General features: G+C 39.8%; 2 protein-coding genes across 3 annotated transcripts; both read right to left on the minus strand.

Annotated features, from left to right (window-relative positions):
• Positions 1–1,490: 1,490 nt before the first annotated feature.
• LOC135462759 (cytochrome P450 1A5-like) lies at positions 1,491–11,883 on the minus strand. Of its 2 annotated transcripts, none has more exons than XM_064740002.1 (7): positions 11,796–11,883; positions 8,828–9,408; positions 7,783–7,995; positions 6,924–7,062; positions 5,433–5,698; positions 4,697–4,824; positions 1,491–2,911 (listed from the first exon to the last, which is right to left on the minus strand). In XM_064740002.1, exons 2-7 carry the CDS (start codon positions 9,371–9,373, stop codon positions 2,689–2,691), a joined length of 1,515 nt encoding a protein of 504 aa, XP_064596072.1. In that variant the 5' UTR covers positions 9,374–9,408; positions 11,796–11,883; the 3' UTR covers positions 1,491–2,688. The 2 variants fall into 2 exon arrangements, with proteins under 2 accessions (XP_064596072.1, XP_064596073.1); XM_064740003.1 differs by lacking the exon at positions 11,796–11,883 and adding an exon at positions 11,371–11,488.
• Positions 11,884–19,651: 7,768 nt separating this feature from the next.
• On the minus strand, positions 19,652–22,775 carry LOC135463065 (uncharacterized). The gene is made up of 3 exons (XM_064740385.1): positions 22,608–22,775; positions 20,450–20,828; positions 19,652–19,803 (listed from the first exon to the last, which is right to left on the minus strand). The coding sequence occupies exons 1-3, from the start codon at positions 22,773–22,775 to the stop codon at positions 19,652–19,654; spliced, it is 699 nt and encodes a 232-aa protein (XP_064596455.1).
• Between the last annotated feature and the right edge of the window lie 1,181 nt (positions 22,776–23,956).

Consider the following 23,956-nt stretch of genomic DNA (forward strand, 5'->3'; position numbering starts at 1 on the left):
GGGGAAACCCAGGACCATCTGCAGGTTGCTGGCAGACCTTTCAGGTATCTATAAGACAGTGTATGAATAAGACGATAATACTTTCACGAAGATCTAACGGTACTCCACAATAAGATTAATAACATGACAGATATTCACGTTATTACTTATTAAATGTGACAATATGCACAGCATTTGAACAATTCTTGATCTAGAACGCTTAATAAACCCCTCTTAAATGGTTGGATTTTGTTTAACCTACGGTGCTTGGAGGCAGAATATTTTCCTGTTTACCTGAATATGCAGCCAGAGTCAATCCATAACTGACGTATAAATTAACAAGAGGCCGTATTTCTCCGGTTACGTGTGACTATTTTGCCAACTATCACACTGTTGACGCTATTCTGACTCGACACTCCATGCTTATTGTCTTTCATATCATTACAGTAAGTACATGTCACATGCTGACTGAGGTGCAGGTGGACTTGAATGTGGGAAAGTAGATCAACTCCTCATGATCAGGGTCACCTCGACACAACTGGTCCACTTGGCGTAGAATTAGGTGACATGGATCAACTATATATGTTTGGACGTATAAAACAATACCAGCAATATTTTTATGAGTAATCCAGAGTAAACCGGAGGGAAGGCAACTTTTTAGGCCTTGACGGATACAACCATATATTGAAAATAAGGACCGCACGTAAAATTGAAAGTTTTGAGTAAGTGGGAAGGTCTTTCAGCAACCTGGGAATGGTTGTGAGTTGCCCGGTTTCCACCCACCCTAATGCCGGCCGCCGTCGCATAAGTGAAATATTCTAAAAATTCTAAAAAATATAAGTGATATTATATATATATATATATATATATATATATATATATATATATATATATATATATATATATATATATATATATATATATATATATATATATATATATATATATATTCACATACATATTCCCGGAAGGTCGTGGGTTTCCCCCAGGCTGTGCCCCGTTTCCCCCCACTATAATACCGGCCGGCGTCGTATAAGTGAAATATTCTTGAGTACGGGGAGGGGGGGGGGGGACACCAATAAAATAAATAAATAAATAATTAAATAAAGTTTTGAAAGATCGGTTGATAATTAATTAACACCGGTTTTTCAATGTTCCGGCGGCTTGGTGGCAAAACAGGTTTATTTTTTTAAAACTAGCTAAAAACCATGAAAACTGAACCAGAAAAGGTGCTCACAGTTTGCACAGAAATGAAACACATTTCATATTCCCATGGTATACGTGTATTAAATTGTGTGATGAATATATCTTTTTTAAAAATAGACGAAGAAATTACCGGCACGTGAATATATATTTCCCATATTAGTTACACATGAATGGTATAAACTTTTAACGTTGTCATATTTAATTAAAAAACTAAGCGACACACGACAGTTTGTTAGCACATTGTTCACACGTTCGCCAAAGAAGTGAAATACGACCCTTTGACAGTTTACGTCAGTTAGGGCTTTATTTTAACTGATCAATCTTGATAGGTAGCAAAATAGAACCATGGCTTTAGCAGAATTAGATATAAAAAAAGCACTGCTGTTAATTGCAATTTGCTAGACGTCACTGGTCCTAAATTACTAACATGCTTTGTCACCACATTTAACATACAACAAGATTAAAACAATGCACAGGGACCAGGCATCGGGGATGCTTTGTCCACCACCAGCAGGGAGCAGACATAGGGGCTGCTTAGTCTACACAAGCAGGCACCAGGCCTCGGGGATGCTTAGTCCACCAGCAGGGACCAGGCCTGGGGATTCTTAGCCCCTCGGGAATGCCTAATAAACCAACAAAGTCCCCCTTTATCCAGGAATATGCTATAAACGTGTACAGCTTAAGGAGTAACGCATCATGTCGGCTTAGTCAAAATCTGTAGTCTCTTTATTAGCCAACCGCCTATATACACCTGTCTGTAAAATTAGTTATACTCGCTACAAAAAAAAAATGACACGAAGACACGTAAAACCAAACGCTCTACACATTAATACATTGTAAGTCTATATCATTGAAATGAAAATTCAGAATATTTTTTCTAACTTCATTTTTTTTGGAGGAATCCCAACAAACACCATGTGTAGAGCTTGTGTTTTACGTCGAAACAGACATTCATATACTAGGCGTCAACCAATAAGGCCGTTCCAGGTCAATAATCGCATGGCCAATTTCCAAAACCGACGTTTTACACAACGAGCAAAGAACTAGGAAAGTATATGAAGAACGAGTACAGAACAGAATCAGGCAAGAGATGCAGTCAACAGCTTTCAGTGATGTCGAACGATGATGTACAATGACCTGACACATGTACATGGGCCAGCTTTAGATTACATCGCCCGTCGTCTAAACCACTTTTCGATGAAGGGAAAAAACTACTGGTTTGATCACTGTGCCAATACAGGTGTTAACCCTACAGTACTAATACAAGATATGCTGCATTTTCATAAAGTGTAAAACGGATTCCCTCTCCTACGCTGTTGCCGGCGTTCTTGAAGATGTTAGAAGGTTCCGCTCAGTGCTCGTAAGGCAAAATCATGACGACTGTTCTCAACTGGCTCGTGCATGTTTGGGAGCCAGTGGAGCCAATCCGCCTATAACCCAAAACAGTTGGTAAATGGGGCATCGCTTTTATGGACTGCAGCTGCGTGCGTCTGGAGTTGAGTCTTATGTGGCCTCTTCAGCCCTGGGTGTAACTTTTACCCAGTACTTGTGTGGAAACACCACAATGCCCGGTCTGTAACTCCTCGGGTCACATGATCGATACGTTGTCGAGGAATCTCGCGTGAAGTGAAACCGCTGGAGTAAAGTTGTAATAAAGAGAAATAGTCGAGATTTGGCAAAGGTTTCTCCCACACAAGATCTCTTTCCTATCCCGAAAGGCATGAGGCTGTAACACAAGATGCGTTAAAGTTAACAGATGAAAAATATAGCTGAATCTACGCATCAAAACAGACACACGTTAAAACAGCACTACTTGTCAACCAAAATGAGCGTTCCTGGTCGAAAAGCCAAGTCCCAAAACACAAACCACCGAAGCTATGGAGTCATGGAACTAGAAACAGTTTTTAACAATGGCGAAATGGCACAAGGAATGTTCTAGGCGAGTGAGTAAAATCATTATTCAAATCGTGTACCATGCTCGTTTTGTTCGGTTACCAAATCATAATTTATTATGTTTATACTTCTTTTTATTGTTATAATGTATTATTATGCGAATTATTACGCAGTAACTTACACGTGTTATTGTATGCATAAAATACATGCCGGTAAGAACCACACGACTGTGGGAAATACATGGTGGTAAGACCATTTTCCAGTTTCAACTAGTTTATCCTCTGAACAGCTTTGCAAAATAAATAAGCAAAGTACCTGCGAGGAAATTCGTTTCAAAAGAGGCATTATTTTAGGAAACCTTAAAAATACTGAACCATGGAATTATACCCCCCCCCCTCCCAACGACAACGATTTAAAAAGAGTGGTTTTGTAATGGAGTGTTTAAATTTTCCTTCTTTATAATTGTTATCCCGGGACTAGGGGCTGTATCTTCATCGTGTTGAATTAGATTGCCACGTTTGATATATGAACAGCTGCAATCAAAGCGGAACTGAGATACATATTTTGTTATCGACAACTGATATTCTACCATGGTACACGATTTGAATATTGATTTCACTCTGTCGCCCAGAACATACCTTACGTCTCTCCAACAGCATTGAAAACTGCTGACTGCTTCGTTTTGCATGATTGCGTCCCATTTTCGTAGTTTATATTATATTATTGACCTGGAACATCCGTATTGGTTTATGGCTGGTATACAAATGTTTCAACACATATTCACGTGTAAACGCATCTTTCTTTTACATTTCTTTACAAAGTGTTTTTATTTTTATAAACATGCATGTGTAACCAACTGCATATGCATTATAACATGTACAATATCTCATTGTAACAAATCTACTCTTAACATATCAGTGACCTCTACAATGTTTATTTCTCCACTTTATTGACAATTGACTGTTAACTGATGCCTCGAGGAGAATGCTTGTTTTAAATATTTTACCTTACCTTATTTTTACCTTTTTGTCTGATTAGGATTATCTTATTAGACATGTTTGTTATTAGTGCTTTTCTGAGAGCCTACTGTTTACATGTTTATATAGCTTCACGTGTCGCAATTCTCCTGATGTTGACCTAATAGAGATCGTAGTAGCCTCACGTGTCACAATTCTCCTGATGTTGACCTAATAGAGATCGTAGTAGCCTCACGTGTCACAATTCTCCTGATGTTGACCTAATAGAGATCGTAGTAGCCTCACATGTCACAATTCCACTGATGTTGACCTAATAGAGATCGTAGTAGCCTCACGTGTCACAATTCTCCTGATGTTGACCTAATAGAGATCGTAGTAGCCTCACGTGTCACAATTCTCCTGATGTTGACCTAATAGAGATCGTCGTATTGAGATTATCAAAATAAATTTCTGTGGAGTTACTTTTGAATTTGTTTGAATACATGGCGATAAAAAAAAACTACACGACAATAGGAACAACATGACAGTAAAAAAAAGTAAATGGAAATAAGAAGCTAAGTAATAACTACTTATTGCTATAAGGGATAGCAATAAGTAGAATGGCTGTGATTTGGAAGTAAATCGAGTGTGTGCGATGTTACTTTCTCCTGAGAGGATGGTCAGCTGAGGCCAGTTTGCCGTCCTCGTCCAGAAATCTTTCAGGTTTGAACTCCCACGGGTCATCCCAAATCTTGTCGTCATGGTGAAAATGCCACGTATTGCAGAAAACCTGCCAAGTAAATGACACGGAATATTGTTCTCTGCAAGAAAAGAAAAAAAAAACTTGTGGAAGCAGTGTTTGGATGTGCCGTATGGAGAAGGGTGGAGGAACGGTTTGTGTGTTCCAAGCCGATAACCGCAAGATCCATTTCCAAAACAACGTTTAACACTAGCTCCCAAAGACAAAAGTATGTAAGAAATTATACAAATATTATACAAGCACTTGCCTTTCATCCGGTACATGTTGGACACTCGAGGTGCGGATTCAAACCCGGCGTTGGGCAGGAAATTTGTACATTCCTTCCCTCATACTAACTGTAGGACTTAAATGACAATGGGCAGTCGACAGCGCTTAAGTGTAGGCAGTGTAACGTTTGTCGAAAACACTATCTCAGTAATTTGCAGGTTTCCACCATCCACAAAAAAATGACCGCCATCGCGTGAGAGAAAGACCCTTGAGTACGATGTTAAGCAACAATTAAATAAATAAATGAATAAATAAGTATATAAATAAATAACTAAATATAAAGGAGTGGGAAATGTTAGGCGTTCATTTCTACCTAGTTTTGGTGGATTCTTTTTTTTCAATTAAGATTAGTCAATCACTGATTACCGTACCATCGTGTCTTTGGGTATGACGTAATCGAGCAAGCTAATGTTATCAGTTGTCTGGTGCGCAAGTCCAACCGGCAGGTGCGAGATGTACCTCAACAGTTCCAGTATGGCGGAATTGGTGTAGGGCATGTTTGGGCGGTCCTCCAGTCTGGGAAAGCGTTTTCTACCAATCACAGCATCGATCTCTTTCAGTATTGATAACTCTACTTCCGGATTATGGACACTAATGAGAAAAAAGGAATAAAGAGCGCTGCCTGTAGTCAAAACACCTGAAATGAAAAAAAAGTAAAAGCAGAAAATGCAGAGAAGTTAACAATAAACACCAGGCATACAAGAATAACGCAGATGTCATCAAAAGCAGTATTGTGAACATTTAATTTAGTTATCGGTTTACCTATCATTGTAAGGGAGAGAGAAAAGCTCACCTTGGTGAAACTTGATATTCAGTCAGATGTCACGGGAACCGGATATTTGGTCGCAGCTGTCCGAGTTTGAATCAGTTTACTTCAGTATGAACCGAATTAAATTTTCGGTTCTTTACGATTTCTTTAACCTAGTAAATTGCACTGGAATATGTTATTCTGTGATGACCTTTTCTGACCCCAGTGGAACTGGCGACGTTTCATAGGGTTTGTGTTACCTATCACACATTAGCCTGCTACATTTCATCATTGAAAATGCACACACATACAGACCTATGAATGTATTCGTTGATTTGACATTGAAACGAAAAATTTCAGGCAAAAAGTATAGATGTGACGTAATTGATACCTTCTGGGTCACAACAGACCACTCTATAATTTGACCCTTAACACAATTTTACTCCGTTAGAAAAACTCGAATCCAGCTGTTTTCCTGGATAGTTTTAATGGTCTTTCATCAGATATATACTTTATTTTAGAGTGGTCTTTGCCATTAAACTTCAAATTCTGGTTGGGTTTGTCTAAAAAAAATTCACAACTTTAAATCCAGGAACTATGGCAACGTGAAAACAGAATGGTCGTTAATCACAGTTCACAGCACTCAACGCCCAGCGTGAACTGTGAATACCAACCACTTTGTTTTCACGCTGCCATAGCTCGTTTAGTATTGCCATCAAATGTGCAAATCTGGTGTAAATTGAAGCCACAACTGATAATGAAAACTTACCCTACTTTTTGAGTGAACACGTTATTTAAAACTGAGAAACAAACAATATAAAATTACTTCATGCGCTTATATTTTTGTTATAGAAAGAAAGCGTCTATGAAAGACCCATGTAAGAGTTACGAATGAACAGATCACATTTGCTACATCAAAGAAGGTTTCATAGCTTTATATGTCATCTTGGAGTATACTCGGGATGCACAATACGCCGAGACGACACTAGAAAGTGTCTATGAAAAGAGCACACCAAAGAGAGCAAGAACAGATCAAATCGACTTCACGAAGGAAGGTTTATTATAAACTAAAGGAAGTTTTATAGGTCTTGAGGTATACTCAGGATGTCCTTACCAGCAGCAATCATTTCGTGTATTACTCCTTTAATGTGGGCATCGGTCAGCCAGCTACTTCCGGTCTCTGACCTTGACTCCTCTTGATGATGGAGAAGCGAATCAATCATACCTCTGGTGATGCCAGGGCTGTAGGTAGCCTGTTAAAAAGAAGCCAGGATAACACGGTACGGATGTCGAGCCTACCTATCAAATTCAACTACAGGACTCATCCATAAAATAGGACATGCCCAATTTCATGTGACAACAACCTTCCGCAAGTTGCATAATCTGAGCGGTCTGTCATAGCGGACTGATAAAACTGAAATATTCTTACATTGTTTTAATGTTATTGTATGTTAAACACAGTATTTTGAATAATTCTAGACCAGTGACGTCCAATAAATTGCAATGAACAACACTGTTTTTTTACCTAGTTCGGCTTAAGCCGCGGGGTGCTAGGGGGTTGTAATTTGCTAGCATTTATGCGTTGGCATGAACGGCCAGAATAAAACCCTGATTGAGGTAAATTGACAAGAGGCTGTATTTCACCCGTTACGTGTAACCATTTGCTCTCCATCACACTATTGTCGCTGCTCTGTTTTTTTTTTCTCTCTGTGCTATGCGTCTTAATTATATTGAGTACGATGTAAAACTACAATCAAATACGTAAATTGTGATGAAATAAACTGTCATCTTTCAATGCCACTTGTCGAATTCGACGAGTCAATACACCATACAGCACCATATGAACACGTCTAGAGTCTTAGTAGACTTTCCTTACATTGCTTTTCATTTGGGCAGGATTGTATTTGGGGATTTGCTATATTTATCTGAACTTTGTCCTGGAAACTGTAAACTGACTGTAGAAACCAACCTACCTTACTTTCCTCAAAATAGTCGCAATTAAACTGATGTGCTGCGCGTTGGTTTTGTTGCGCAAGTCTTCCCGGGCCGAAGTTTAGTCTCTTGAAGAGGGGAAAAAAGTAAAAGAGGAGGGTGATGGCCGGGGAGCCGGCCTGGGTGGTCGTCTCGTCCAGGACTCGCACATTGGCCAGAATAGGCGAGTCGTAGTTGTAACGTTTGCCTTTCAGCTGACATAAGACAGACAAAACTATATAATACATGATTAATATACTGAAGAAATGACAGACTTTAAGGTAATATAGGACATACAGATGTTTGGTTCCAAAACTGCGGCCATAATTCTTCATAAACCGACTATTGCTGACTAGAACAGCTTGAACACCTTGAGATAACCCTTACTGCCTTGGCGCAAATCTTTTTATGGAATGGAATCGTCATCCAAATCTTTGTATGTATGTATGTATGTTTTGTATGTATGTAAGAATTGAACGGTGTGAATTTCATCCTGACTTTTCTGGCCTTACGTGGGAAAGTCTCTCAGCAACCTGCAGATGGTCGTGAGTTTTCTCAGGGTCCGTTTCCCTCTCACCATAATGAAGGCCGCCGTCGTATAAAAGTGAAATATTCTTGAGTACACAATAGTTCACCACTCCAGTTTTTGGAACTGATATATATTTTGTAAAGCATGTATACATATAAGCGTCAAGTCCGGCATTCATATACCATTTGTAGTCCGTAAAAGGCGTTCCAAGTCGATGTGAAATGCCCATGCCATTTCATCACTATGTAAGACGAGGCATGGGACATCGGAGTTTCCTTTGACTTCCCTTGATTCCATCTTTCTCAGGCTTTGATGGCAATAAATGCATTTTTGTGTGGTCATTACGATGACGACACGTACCAGTATATCCCACGTGATGACTGTTGTTCGTAGTTTGCTAAAGGCCGAATGTTTATCCAGGGTAATCCATGAGTATGGCAAGAAACAACAATCAAATAAATAAATGAATGTAAGTATGGCAGAAAGCCAGAACATAAACAGAGCACGAGAAGACTCACCAGTATGGTCAGTATGTTGATAAGAGATGGATAAAGAATATCGTTTAAGTTTACGGACTCTCCAGCATTTTCTAACCACTGTATCACATGAGTCAACTCGTCTTGGACTAATCTCTCCGTCTCGAGAAGGCCCTCTCCGTAGTGTTTCAGAATTTTGTGCAGGATTTTCCGACGCTTGAACAAAACCGAACCTGGTTGGAGGAAGCCCGTCATCAATGCAATGTGCTCGTTTATGGTGGGTGCTGGTGGGCGTCCAGCGAAACCATCTGCCAACGATGGGGAGCTGAAAGCTTCTCGAGCGACCTCGGCGGAGTTGAGAACCACGACAGTTTTCCCCATTATGTTGATGGTAACCACGTCTCCCCAGGTCTTGGCCATCTTGGTGAAGAAGAAGTGGAACTCACTGAACAGCGCCCATGGGCAGCCGATGAGGGGTAGGCCCCGCGGGCCGGGAGGTAGACGCTGACCCAAGACGAGTTGGTTGATCAGGAACAAGCCTGAGAATATCAGAGTCAGGCCCAACAACACCCAAGTTATCAGCTCCATGGTAGATATGGAAACTCAGCTCACACAAACTGACCCTGTAAAATACCGTACACAAAGACATGAGGGAATGAGCTAGGGAACGGGATGTGTATTTGGCCGCAAAACTTGCAGGACTTGAAGGTTACTGAGTTCATACAATGACATATAAAATCAACGTGTTCGTCTATTGGAAAAATAGAACGGAAGTAAGCATGATTGTGTGATCATACCATCTATCATATACATCCCTATTGTCCGGTGGGCCGTTTGTATCAGTACCTCTCGATGGCCCTTGTGTACCGTACCTCCCTGTGGCTCGTATGTATCACTACTGCCCGATGGCCCGTGTGTACCCTTACCTCCCGGTGACCCTTGTGCATCCCTATCCCCCGGTGCCCGTGTGCACCATAATGTTTCGTGGATTGTGTGTATTCCTGCCTCCCGTGTGTACCCCTGTCTTCCGGTAACCCGTATGTATCCCTATATCCTTACCTCCCAGTAACCCATGCTTATCCCTATGTCCCGGTGACCGATCTCTATCCTTACTGCCCGGTAGTCCATGTCTGTCCATACATCCCGGTAGCCCGTGTGAATCCCTCCATCCCGGTAACCCGTATGTATCCCTATATCCTTACCTCCTAGTAGCCCGTGCTTATCCCTATGTCCCGGTGACCGATCTCTATCCTTACTGCCCGGTAACCCATCCTACATCCAGGTAACCCGTGTGTATCCCTGTCTCTCGGTGACTGGTACATATCCCTACTGCCCCGTAAACCGTGTGTATCCCCACTATTCCTGGTGGCCCATGTGTGTCCTTACCTCCTGGTGACCCTTGTATAACCTACCTCCCGGCGAAACGTATGTATGCCCGTGCATCACACTAGGTGGCCACTCTGTACCCCTACCTCCTGTTCCGGACGGCTGGAGCATGACATATTTTTGAATCTACCATGAATGCCGCATGTATGGGATATGTTCCACTAACCTGGGCCTGTATACAGCTGCATAAAATTTCCGTATCAGTGAATACGTTTTACACAGATACCTGTATTCGGTTCCAGCTCATCACCAGTCTAGCTGATACCAAACTTTGTACGTCATAACGATTAAGGTATATAGCTACATATATATAAGCTGCTCCTCGAAGCCCTTATGGCATGTATACGGTTTTCCATTCAAGAATATACAAACCCGATTATTAAGGTTCCGCAGAAAATGTGAAACAGATATTTACATTTTGCAGACCAATGCATATCGTATTATGCACAAAGTCTTAACCCTTTCACACATTTAATGTATGACGGGTTTGTTTTACATGGTTATAATTGTCAAATATGTATTTAAATGTATCCCAGCGGTGATCGAGGCCATGTCATATCTGTCCTATTTTCATGTGGACATGATTAAATATCTGTCCTATTTTTATGTGTACATGATTAAATATCTGTCCTTTTTTCATGTGTACATGATTAAATATCTGTCCTATTTTCATGTGTACATAATTAAATATTTTCATGTGTACATGATTGAATGTCTGTCCTATTTTAATGCGTACATGATTAAACTCCCAAATACGCTTTTACAACAGTAAATTTCTTTCTGTGTGATAGCTGTTTACATCTCAGAAGGTTAACCATCCTGGTAGGCTATGCAAATGGGCCCATATCGCGGTGAAAACATCTATTTGCTGTTGTAACCCGGGAGTGCTCGTGAGTTAAACGCACACATACATATAAAGACATGTTGTTTTTTCAACGGAAGAAGAAAGTACACGACTTTAGATTGCGCTGATAACGGCGGGATGGAGTTTCGAGAGTTCCCCATTTTGTTCCGTTTTCACTGTCAGTTCAATGCGTAGTATAGCTAGTCATGGAGTTTGTACATGCCGTTTGTACTTTTGCGGATACGAGGATGATGTAAGCATTACAACATATTTTTTAAAAGCAATAAACAACTGTCAAACCCACTAGAAATTCTCACGAGATCAAATGAGAAGTTTAATATCAAGGGAGACTTACCTGGTTGTGTGAACCCACCATGGGGAACTGCTGCCGTGGTGTTTCTGTGAGAATGTGTCCACATGGCAGCCTCCTTGTGTGTTAACCCTTCGGCAAGCATACCATCCGTCTGATTATGTTCGTTTAACGCATTCTTGGCATGACGCCGAAAAGCCGTTAAGTCTGAATGGGTGAACGTTTGCAATGACAAGGCCAACGAATTTTGGCTCGGTTTCATTTGTTTCTATATGCTTTTTCATAGCCCACATGAATCAGTTTTAATGTAAACGATTAATGAACTGAATTCTCAAAAGGAAGGAACGCTTGCGGTGCATGTAGGCAGTGACACAACAGCATAATACACCGTCTGGTGATAATGCTGCACCGTGTTGTAACTATGTGACAAAACATATATGAATATCCAGACTGGTTCCCAAGCTACTTACGTCTTTCGGTCGTGGGTTATACGCTATACGATGTACAAGTTGGTTCTGTTACATATGAACCTGCATAAATTCACATCCTGTATCAACGTACGGCATTTAGGCCTGTTAACCTGCTGGGTAGTGTTAAGTGTTTTGACTGTAGGTTTAGATTAGCAATCGCAGCCCGTCAGATCTGTGGCCGATTAGATATAGCACCGTTTTATTACACGCGTGACCTACATAGGTTCTAAACTGTGGGCCAAATAGCATCTGACTTGCTGTTTGTTTGCTTTTATACTATAATGTTTGTTGTATGACACAATATATAATATACCAGGCCCTGTGTTAATTGTTATCGACAACTGATATTCTAGCATGGTACAGAGTCTGAAAACGTATTTCACTCAGCCCCCTGGAACATACCTTGCGTCTTTCCAGCATCATTGAAAACTGTTGACTTCTCTGCTTCTCTGTGCATGATGTCGTCCTATTTTCGTACTTTCTTGGTTTGTGTTATATGAGCCGTTGCAATCAAAACGCAACTGAGATACATATTTTGTCATCGACAACTGATATTCTAACATGGTACTCAATTTGAATACGGATTTCTCTCAGTCGCGTAAAACATACCTGACGCCGTGTCTGCTTTGTATACTTTCTTTCTCCTGTGGTGGTTTGTGTTATACGCGTTTTGTTAATTGGCACCGCGATTATTGATCTGTGACGTCCTTATTGGTTGATGGCAGTCATAAGAATGTCTGCTTCGATACATAGATAGATATTTTTTCTGACGCGCTTCCTATCTGTGAATCAACCCTTTGTCTGGAATGTCGAGGCCATGTTAGAGCAAACACGATGTCGCCTCATTCGTACCGCATAGGATCTTTTAGTTCAGACAACTCGTTGAGTTTAGTAAATATGCTGTAGGCTGGAATTACTGTCCACGTGGTTTCATTTTCCAAATCTACCCGTAACTTCTGTTTTCTCTTGTAACTGTTTCGCCTACTTTCTTAGCACATTAGCCTTTATAAATGGTGGTGTTCAAAGTGATTCCTTGATGGACAAACACGCGAGGGATTTTTTAAAAAATCAGCTCTCCTATTCTGAGTTTAATTTATATCATAGGGGTAATTTGGATTTTTCTTAAAGTATATGGTTAACTACAAAGCAGCCTTTCCGCTCACGGCCAAGTTATTCAAATTTGTATACTTAACATATCGAAGTGGGAAGGTCTGCAGATGGCCGTGGGTCTCCTCCGGGCTATGCCTGGTTTCCTCCCGCCATATTACTGGTAGACGTCCCTTAAGTGACAGTCTTCCGTACAGTGTAAAATAATCTATCAAATATATAAAGGTACAAAATGTAACAATTGTAGTCAACGAGTTCTTGTTCCTATGGATAAAATTTTTTGTTCAGAAACGATTTGAAATCTTCATGTACTCTAGCGTCAGGATTTACCAAGGTGGAAACAAATACACACTTTATGCATTCTGCAGCAGACGACATTGTTAAAAAAAAGTCCATTGGTTACCAGTAGACTTTTTTAAACTTTTACACTTTGGCATCTTGTGTCTAGAATAACACCGTTCTTTAAATGCTTACATTCTCGCCCATGTAGTTGAGGAGTGAGGTAACTCCTCACTCCGGAGTTACGGAGGCAAGGGGCCTCAAATGTGTGGGATTGACATTAAGGAACATTAATCTCTGTTTCATGCGCATTAAAACTTCCCTTCACATTTTAAATTTCTAACAAGGTCTTAAATCTTAAATCACACGCACACATATTAAAAGAAAATCAGCTGTTTGACCGCTCTAGTGGACATATCATATGTTTTCTATAAAACACCAATGTTTCGGAGGGGACGTTGAAAATGATTTACTGAAAGCGTCAATGTTATATACAAGATCCCAGCCAATGTTTTAACAAAAACTTATACGGGTATACACGTAAACCGATAAGACGTCTCCGTTCAAATAAAAACAGCAAGGCGTTTGCACATTAATGCCTGTGTTTTTTTTTTATAAATACACGTCATGCGTCGTTAATATTTGCAGTAGCATAAACTGATGTCAACCGAATTATCCTACAAATTAATTAACCTGTTCTTAGGTTAGCCCAACCAAGGCTAATCTGTGACAATAACGCAAATTGACAAAAAAGAACATTTTAAGGGTACTGGCGATTAGTACCCTATTAACCCTTCCAATTTTCGAATATAATTTTGTGTAGGTTTTTTTTTCTCTGCCAACCTGTCATTTTTGGCATTCAGGTGCATACTTGGTATCAAATGACTGAAATGGTCTAGACTTTGGGTAGGTAGGAGTTTTAATTATGAAAGTGAAATTCTGGGTGAGAGGAAACAAGGAGACAGGCGCAGATGAGGCTGTGAGTGACGGCCCCTTGACCTCGCTAGGCGCCTCTCCCAGCTTCTGGCGTAGAAAGGTTCAGATTGGTATGGTGATCCTATGTCACGATTTTTAGGGCAGAACAAGGTATGCATTAAGACGTTTTGGGCACAGAGTATTTGGGCACAGCACTGAGTTACAGATTAACAGGGTTCTGAGGCCACCCTACTGCAGCTGCCTTCTCGATCTGTTTAGCTTTCTCGCGTGATCGGTGTGGCCACTGAAGATATCATTCAAGAGGGATAATTCTTAGATTCGGTTAAACATCTGTTTGCACATTGGTTGATACAGGTTATGACCTCAATGTCAGTTTTTTTGAGGCAGCATGGGCGGGGCGGGCTCACTCACTGCTGTGGCATAGAGTTGGAACAGGTGGTTATTTTTTCATAAATAGACGTGATTGCTATTTTGGTTCGGCCAGCCCCACAACACGTTAGTGAATTAAATTCTGTGCGTCAGACATTTGTATACGGTAAGCTAGATAAAAGAGCGGTGCAAAAAGGAGACATATGACTGAAAAATTGATACGTAGGACGTTAAATCCCAAGCACTCACTCACAGTTTATCCACTGAGCGATACTAATACCGTTATCAAGCATAGAGTTCAATCATCAATAGCTGATTATCAATTGTGGATTTCAACATGTCTTTTCAAGTCTCGGTTCGCCTAGTCATTGTTTATTGTTAATCTATTGTATGTTTCATCTGTTGTATTGCTTCACAGGCTCAATAAAGAACGTAGATCTCTGGACGACTGAGTTTCCAGACGTCCGAGTGAGTGAGTGAGTGCTTTTCGTTTAACGTACTAACATTTTTTTTTCAGTTATGCGAGTCCTTAGAATGCATGTAATGTACCTTGTTGTGTGAGTTTCAGTCTTTTATCTAGTGCTGCTTCACCGAGACGACTCACCGAGGTAAGCCGCCAGACGACCGAAACCGGGTTATTAATACTCTTTCGACCAATTAAAATGAATGGAAAACACACGGCGCCTTTAACTTATAAATATTGAAAATTTGTGTGTTAAGAAGGAACTCTTTTGAACAGGGATTGAAAGTATACGCCCTATGTTAAATACATCAATACCAGCCCGCACTCACGCTGACACAGGCTTACGTCTAGCAAATGACCAGGGTGGGGAGGAGTGTGGCGTGCCTGCTGACAGGGCGCCATAATCCCACAGCCAATCAGAATGCTCCTATTCCCCGACCTGAGCGGTTCGCGCTGGTGGTGTTCCTAAAATAGTAGAATCCGCCTGAAATGTATACATCTCAAAACTCATCGCACTGATCACGGACAAAAACGGTCGTGGCTACCCCAAAGGGAAACCTCATTCTTTGAGCTATAGGCGACGGTCATCCCGTCTGGGTTTAAAGCCGTTTACAGACTATACCCAACGCCGGCGACCAAAGCCCACCAAATGTGATGAACGACCGAAAAACCGCGCAGACGGGTATTTTGCGTCAGGCCGTGTTACAAGAACTCCGAAGGTGCCGTCAGCCACAAGCACCGTCTTTTCAAGGCTCATTTTTTTAAAATCCAAACGCCACTTTTCAGGGCCAACCATATCACGAAATTAGCACGCTCTTGAGATCGTGTGCCTATAATCATTTATTTATTTGATTGGTGTTTTACGCCGTACTCAAGAATATTTCACTTATACGACGGCGGCCAGCATTATGGTGAGAGGAAACCTGACAGAGCCCAGGAGAAACCCACGACCATCCGCAGGTTGCTGGCAAACCTTTCCATTTACTTGTATGCCCGTATACATTTGGCCTGATGATGTGTTGTAAACCATTATCAGATTTTGTTCTGCTTGTAAATGCGTGGCCAATCGCATGTTTAGTTTTTCATATTGACAGACAAACATCTTTAACCTCTTTATATTTTTGTGAATATACGTACTCATTGTTCAATATAGAAGGAACTATTCCCTCACATGTGACGTTTGTTAATGATCTTATTATATTTCTCCACTTTGAAACCACGTTTTGTGAAAAGGAAGAGCTGATTGTTGCATAGTTCGTAAGGTACTTTTTACGAGAGACGCGTGTTCAAATCCGGTTTTGGATAGGGAATTTATAGATTTTCCCGCTCTCACTGTTCATTGGTCCACTTGCAACGATTGTAAAGTCCAACATTCGTTGTAGACCATTTGTTGCCTACCAGTATGATGTGCACATCAAAGCTACGTGGGAACGTTTGTCAGAAACTTGCCACATTTCAGTGATTTACCTGGACATGCGCTGAAAAGATTCTTTGCGCTGTTTATCGTTTGTTTAAAACGACTTGTCCTCTACCATTATGGCGTGCGTAATGCGTTGGAAAGCCGGTCAGCAACGCGTCAAAGATTCCCCGCTTTCCACCGTCCATTAAACTGACAGCTATGGTACAAGTGAAAAGTTCTTTAGTATGGGGCAAAACAACAAAAAATAAGTAAACAAATAAATAATCCCACACTTTTCAAGCCTTCATGGGCCAGCATTGTTTACAAACATGTTTATTATCCTCTCTGGTAAAGACAAACACAAAAATTTACACGGAAGACATGAAGATTTTGGATAGAGTGAAGACTGTTTTAATACAGTAACATATATAAAACGTGTCACTATTAGCACTGCAGTTTGGCGTATATATACAGCTAGCATATCAAAGAGTTCTCAGCTTTTGGTTTTCATACAGTTGTCATCCAGAGTTTTTGTTACCAATGCAGTACATTGTGTTTGTAAGGGAGACAATTTATGCTTTCAATTTTTACCCGTTTTGGTTTTTGTTTCAGTGAACAAAACCATGAGAAAAGCAGTGATATCCCAAAGGGTATAGATCTATTAATATACACTTACAACCAACAAGTATTGTTAAACAACAGTGATGAAAACACTAGTCTGCGTGAAGATCTGTACAAAATTTTGAAACAAAAATCTTCCTGAGAATAGTTAGATGTTGAGGTAACTCGAAGACACTTCATACAGGACCAAAACTACTGCCATACAATGATCAGTACTTTAGAATAATCTGCGTAAAGGCAGTAATATTTCTTTGTGTATTGGGGTGGAGTAGCATTAATAACGGGAAACATAGGTATCTCTGGAGAAAACGCTCTGTTTGTCAGGAAAATCTTTGTAGAAAGAAATAAGAAAAATGAAGGTTACATTTAACATTTGCTGGCGTTCCAGGTGTTTAGTAACACGGGATGCATGTTTAACCTTTCGAGGAAAATCCTAAAGTTTTCGGAGGTACAATAACAATGATGATTTACTGATAGGGATGAGACATATCCAGGGATATGGGTGCTCGGGCAAAGTCAGAGTTCAGTCCCTTTGCCTGGGTACCCCAGCAACTATATTCACAAAAAGAGAGGATAAGATAAATCTGACCACTAATTGGTTGCGAGAAATAATTTGAATTTAAATATAATTAGTTTTTCTCTAAAATATCGCTTTTGACGGCAAAATGACAGTTATGATTGGCTGACAAGGATGAGACATAATCGGTAACAGAATATGTATGTATGCATGGGGTTTAACGTCGTTCTTAACAACTTTTCAGTCTTCGGCCCATGAGAAGCTTAGACAAGACATGATTTAAGTCAAACAGAGTTCAGTCCCTTTATTTAAGTACATCGGCCAAAATACCTTTTGCAAGGTATGATATGCTAATTTTGACTTCTAAATGGGATCTAAAATTATTTAAAATAATATGTCAAATATCTCCAAGTCTTACCTAGCAAAGTGACAATTATGATTGAATCAGGCATACTCAGTAAAAGAGAAGATGAGACAAGAGATGACTGAGTCAAACAGAGTTAAGTCCCTTTGTTTGGGTACCCCGGCCGTAATACCCGAAACAAGGAAGGATTGCTACATCTGACCGCTAGATGTTTGTTGGACGTATCTTGAGTTTAACAATATTCCACACACGAAAGATACAAGTTGGAATACGCTAGGAAAATGATAGGCACTAACAAAACTAAAGGAGATCCAACACGTGATGTGTGTATTGTACATGTGGAAAACATTATATATTTAAATGACGACAGAAACACTGTCCACGTGTGGTCAGTCAAATAAAGTATTTGCTTTTTTTCTATGATATCTATTATTTCGGTACCCCCAGCTATAGTCAACAATAAATGACATGCTAAATTTCACTATCAATTGTGTCCCAAATATAATTTGAATTTAAAATTTACTTCACGCTAATAATTACGTTCTTCACACAAAATACATGATTTGACGTCGCCACGATATTACTAGGTACTTGCTAAACTAAGAGAATTCCAACAAATATGAATATGTATATTGCACAGGTAAAAAGGTGAAAATTTCAATATTGTTAATAGGATTAAAGATTTGCTTTCTTTCCATGACGTCCTGCTGTAAATTTCCTTTAAGGTCTACGATATGACTTCAATTATTGGGCTATACAGTCACACGTGTAGATATATTAAGGTACACATGTCATATACTCCACTACAGAAGAGCTAAATATTTATTTTTGACTAGAGTTAAATCGGACATAGATTAGGTTGACATTATCTGGTGAAAGTTTACGGTGACCTGATATACATAAATTGTTTATGCTTTAACTGGGCCTCGCTTAAAGATTGTATTTCGGTGACGAAAAGCAAACTTAAATTTTACAAGCCTAATAGTGATTGCAGATGAATGAGTGAAGAAGACCCAGCAGCCGATTCTTTAAATGTGTTATGTCGAATTTTGTTATTATGTATGATAGAAATAAGTGCATTTAACAGAAAGTTCTTTATCTCGTTTTCGTAAATGTACTTTCTGCTGACCAATAAAACGAGTCTCAAATGATACAAAGCGTGTTATTTACAGGAAAAATCTGCAACTTTAACATGTTACATCTCTAATCAGTATATGCACACTGGATAAAAATAATTTACAGAAATACTTTGAACCAACACTAAATACGATGTCTATGTACAATTGAGATTCTTTTAATCAGATGTAAGCTATGTAAGCTATATGTCTACATACTCTGCTTGGAAAACTCAACCCATCGCAGAGGTTCGGGGTCGTCTGCTACTACAAAACTTCATTGACGAAACAATCTAATGACGTCACAATCAGGAGCGGTGACTTTGTTTTCGCAGGCTTCTGGTCAAAATGGTAAAGCATCAAGGGGGTTTTGCTCTTCTTCTTTCTTATGATAGATAATGAGCAATCAAATTTAATGTGCTAGAATTTTCCTTTGGTTTGCAAATGTAAAAACCACCAAACCTGTCTTATTTTCAATAAATCTCTCTTCCACATAACTTTTTTCTGACGTAAAAAGCCTCACTTTTCCTTTTTTATTAAAGGCATGGCATTATAAAATTCAAGGTGCGTTTTAATCTCAAAATAGTTCCAATTTCCAAAGGCAATTTAGGTGACATAATTTTTGTTTTTGGAAGCCTGTCAGTTAGTCCTGTTGCCCGCTGACGTCATCTTCTGTTGCCGTAACTTTACCGTCGCTTCCGCCCATCAAACAATCTGGCTGGGTAGTATGGGCGATGGGGCCCCAAGGGACGGATCTCTATGTCTGCGCATCCGTAAAACTCCTCTTGAGGGCCACATCCGACACAACACACGTCACCATCACAACCCTCACTGTTGCCTAGAAAAAGAAAGAGCAAAGAAGAATCTGTCAGATGGGATTTCATATGTGTTAATACATGTACTTGTAACAGGAAGGTATGCATATTTATTTATTTGATTGGTATTTTGATTTATGTCGTCCATCTTTGTCAAGAACCACCTACATTTACAACCCCCCCCCCCTCCCCCCCCCCCAATTTTCTCTGTTTTTAGTCTACTATAAATAACTTGTTGATAGGTGCCTTAAACCATTTAAGGCACCCATCTTTTTATTTCATATTTTAAGTTTTTCTACTTTTCCCCTGTAGGCCACTTAGTTTTTCGGCCATATTGGATTTCTAGCAAAATCTTTCAACATATTATAGGGAATGTGATGAAAAAATAATGGTGAACACGTAAAAGTCCTTCCCACCTGAAATCAAGACGGTCCAAAACTATAAACTTATTTGTTCTTTTCATCTATAAGATCACAATTATCGGTGCACGTGTGCTCATAAAACATATATGAAGTACACACACATTGCAACGTTACAGAAGAACACGATGCATTCTACTGTCATTCAGACCGTCTGTCTGGCTCGTCCTCAGGCCTCCCATTGCCCAATAGTTCTGACAGGTTACGTGGTACAACAGGACTATTTTTACCACCGTTTTAACCGGCTTACCTGTGTGATATCTCCACTGGAACACACACTGAACACAGCTCAGTCCAGCGGGCAGGCGGTACTGCAAGTGATAATGTCTGACTTCGTTGTCAACGAAAGTCTTAGTTCCGGCGCCATCAGCTCTCTGCAAGACGTTACGATCCAAGCATTGTTGGGTGGCAATTCTTTTGGCGTCGTTGGTAGGGCACAATTTAAACTCCATCCAGCCCAGATGGCGGGCTGTAAGCTCAATGTGAATCTGGATTGTTTGCCCCTGGCGGTAGTGGCGGACTATCACCCCCTGGCCATATTTTCCACCCGCCTCGTTCGCCCGTGGCTGGGGATCAGCGTAGTTGTCTCCACAAATCCCACACCGACCGCCGTTCAACTGGTGCTGGGCCTGTACAAACATATTACAAGCACATTTCGAGGACGTAGTTAATTGCACTCTATATGCAAATCTCCAACATTACCTAATTATTAAAATGATGCATGTTAACTGCTGTAAAAGATTAGTGATATAATATCTTTAAATATCACGTCGCGCACTGGAATGATGTAGTAATGTAGATCGTAACGTAATATCAAATTTATACTATTTTTAACAGTTACAATGCGGGACACAATTCCAAAAAGTGTTTCTACCTTATTAAATAGGTTAATATTACAACATTTCGAATCATTTTGTAAAGTATTACATTACAAGGATGTTTGTCCCCCTCAACCACTTTCAAAATATTTGATTTAACAGTATATATATATATATATATATATATATATATATATATATATATATATATATATATATATATATATATATATATAGTGAACATCTTCATACAATCACAAAAGTGTGTTTTAATTTCCCCCAAGCACCAAAATTAATACAGGGGACCAAGGTGGCCAAGGTGGATGGCTTCCAATGACCCAAAAGCCTCTCAGCAATCAATACAAGTCCAGCTCATGCTGTCTGGCCGTAGGTAGGAAGGTCTGCCAACCACCTGCGGGTGGTCTTGGATTTCCTCCAGGCTGTGCCCGGTATCCACGCACCAGAATGCTGGCCGCCGTCGTGTAAGTGAAATGTTCTTGAGTACGGCGTAAAACACTAATCAAATAAATGAATAAGTAAATAAAAATAAATCAATAAATATATCAATATTTCTACTATAGCATCAATGTTTAGACTTTATACACTCTAGAAAACTCCTCTGTTAAATTAATAGTATGTTTCGGAGTTTCGGGATACTGGTAGAGTAGCATTGTAACAAACTGTTATGAAATATGTGACAGACTTGCTCTGTGATACCCACAGAATACTGTTGTTGTTGTTGGTAACGGAATATTGGGTTGTCCATAAAGGAATATTAATTTGCCTAACATAGAATTATAATCTGTCTCCAGTATCACTCAGTAAACATAATATTTTAAATTTAAATTCCACAAATTGGAGGTTAGTGTGTGCGACTATATTGTTTTACGAATGCATGTTTTGACGCCTAGATGTAAAATCCACTATATAGGCTATCGCGAAGTTAAATGCACCTGCTGCTCCGATAGGGTGAAAATCGGTAATAATAGTTTTTCTACGTACAAAACGTCCAGCTGTGCAAAAAAAAAACCAATACCTTACTATCCCATACACATCCATTTGAGCTTAATGTAACACAAAAGCACGGAGAGGCCTCGTAAAAATAGAGCGACAGTGCAGTCGTTACCAAATGGTAACACGTTAACACTGGCCGATTTAGCTCAGCTAAAGGTTTTTATTCTAACCATGAAAATGCTTAAAAGGCGGCATTCCCCTGGTTTCGACCGAATTTAATTTCTCCCACCATAACGACGTCTTAGTGAAATATTCTAGAGTACGGCGTATTAAATCAATCAAATTAAAGACAGCAACTTACAGACTCCCTAGCACCATGGCTAAATCAGGATTAAGTAAAAATACATCGATGTTAGTTGCAATATGTTAGAACTTACTAATCTGGAATTACTAAAGCACTGTGTTCTCGGCACATTTAAAAAGGCAGTAGTAAAAGAGCATTGCACACAGAACCGGCATCTCGGATGTTTCGTCCAGTAGCAGAATTCTGGCTTATGCAGGTTTGCAAGGAATTACGGACCATGGCGTTCTCAGATTGATTTTAGAATTATTGGAAAAACGATAAGACAACTTTACTGTAACTCCACCGCAATATAATTCATTGTCGTTGAAGTTTTCTGTCGTGTTAAACCCGTATCTCCACATCGTAGAGCGACCTGGGGGTTCTCGAAGTCTGCCGTGACCTGAGATGACGTCAACCATGCCGACGAGTAACGCTGACAGAGCGAGTAACCGCTGTTGCATGGTGATCTGTTGGAGAGAGAGAGAGAGAGAGAAAAAGAAACAAAACAAAAAAACATCTGCTTAATAGATGGCTTAAGTGACATTTGTACAGTGAGTAGTCCACAATATGTTCGCTGCCTGTGGGTATGGTAATAAATTAAGAGATTTAATTAGAAGATTCAAGTACATGCAAACACCAATATAGCGAGAGAAATAGAAAGAGGTCATCTTGATCTTGGAAGGACAATGGTATATTAACGGGATTAGCTAAAGTGTACCACCTCTACTGATACGGATTATACCACGATTTTTTGACTAACAATTTTGGCAAGAATATTTGTTAATATTTTAGAATAGCGCAATTAATAACTTTTCACAAAATTTGCTTGACAAGCACTTAGGTGTGCAAGTTTGCTGTGTAAATAACGCACACCTGATACGCATGACGAGAGCTGATGATATAATATGGAAAAAAACGTAGAAATTGAGGGCCTCAATTTAGCGTGCCAGTGCATCTCAATGACCCAGGTGTTTCTCACGAACGCGGTCGCTGTGGATTCCGGTTGCGCGTGGGAAGGTTATGCAGTAACTTGCGGATGGTCGTGTGTTTCTCCCGGGTCATAATGCTGGCCGCATAAGTGAAATATTCTTGAGTACGACGTAAACACCATTCAAACAAATAAATAAATTGTATAAATCAGTGGATCGATATATCGAAACTCTGGTGTTGCGTATTCTATAAGATATAATCGGGATGGAGTAAAAATTTATACTAGCATCATCCAGAAATCATAATATTACGTGTAAATTAACAAAGTAGTTTGTTCAAAAAACTTAGTTCGAAATTTAACAGAGCTTAGTTTCGATCTTCTAATTTCACTTGGACCCTTAATTGTTTCGTTTTTTGTTTTGGAGCTAGCATCAAAGCCTTGATAGGGTATACACGCTGTTGCCACGTTAGTTTGTAACTGGATTCCCTTTCTCAAAAATAAGTAAAGTGAAGTAAAGAAATGTAAGCCTTTATTTACCGCTTAGCACTCCATATTCAAGTCGTTGTTACATGCTGACACGAAGTTTCCACTAACACAATGAAGTTGAGTACTGTGTTTAGCGGACGTTTAATTTGCTACTATTTAAGCATGGACACAAGCAGTTAGAATAAAATTTTGACTTAGTTTACTTGCGTTTCACGGGTTACGTGT

This window comes from Liolophura sinensis, chromosome 2 (assembly GCF_032854445.1).
Source record: "Liolophura sinensis isolate JHLJ2023 chromosome 2, CUHK_Ljap_v2, whole genome shotgun sequence".
In the NCBI taxonomy this organism is placed as follows: domain Eukaryota; kingdom Metazoa; phylum Mollusca; class Polyplacophora; order Chitonida; family Chitonidae; genus Liolophura; species Liolophura sinensis.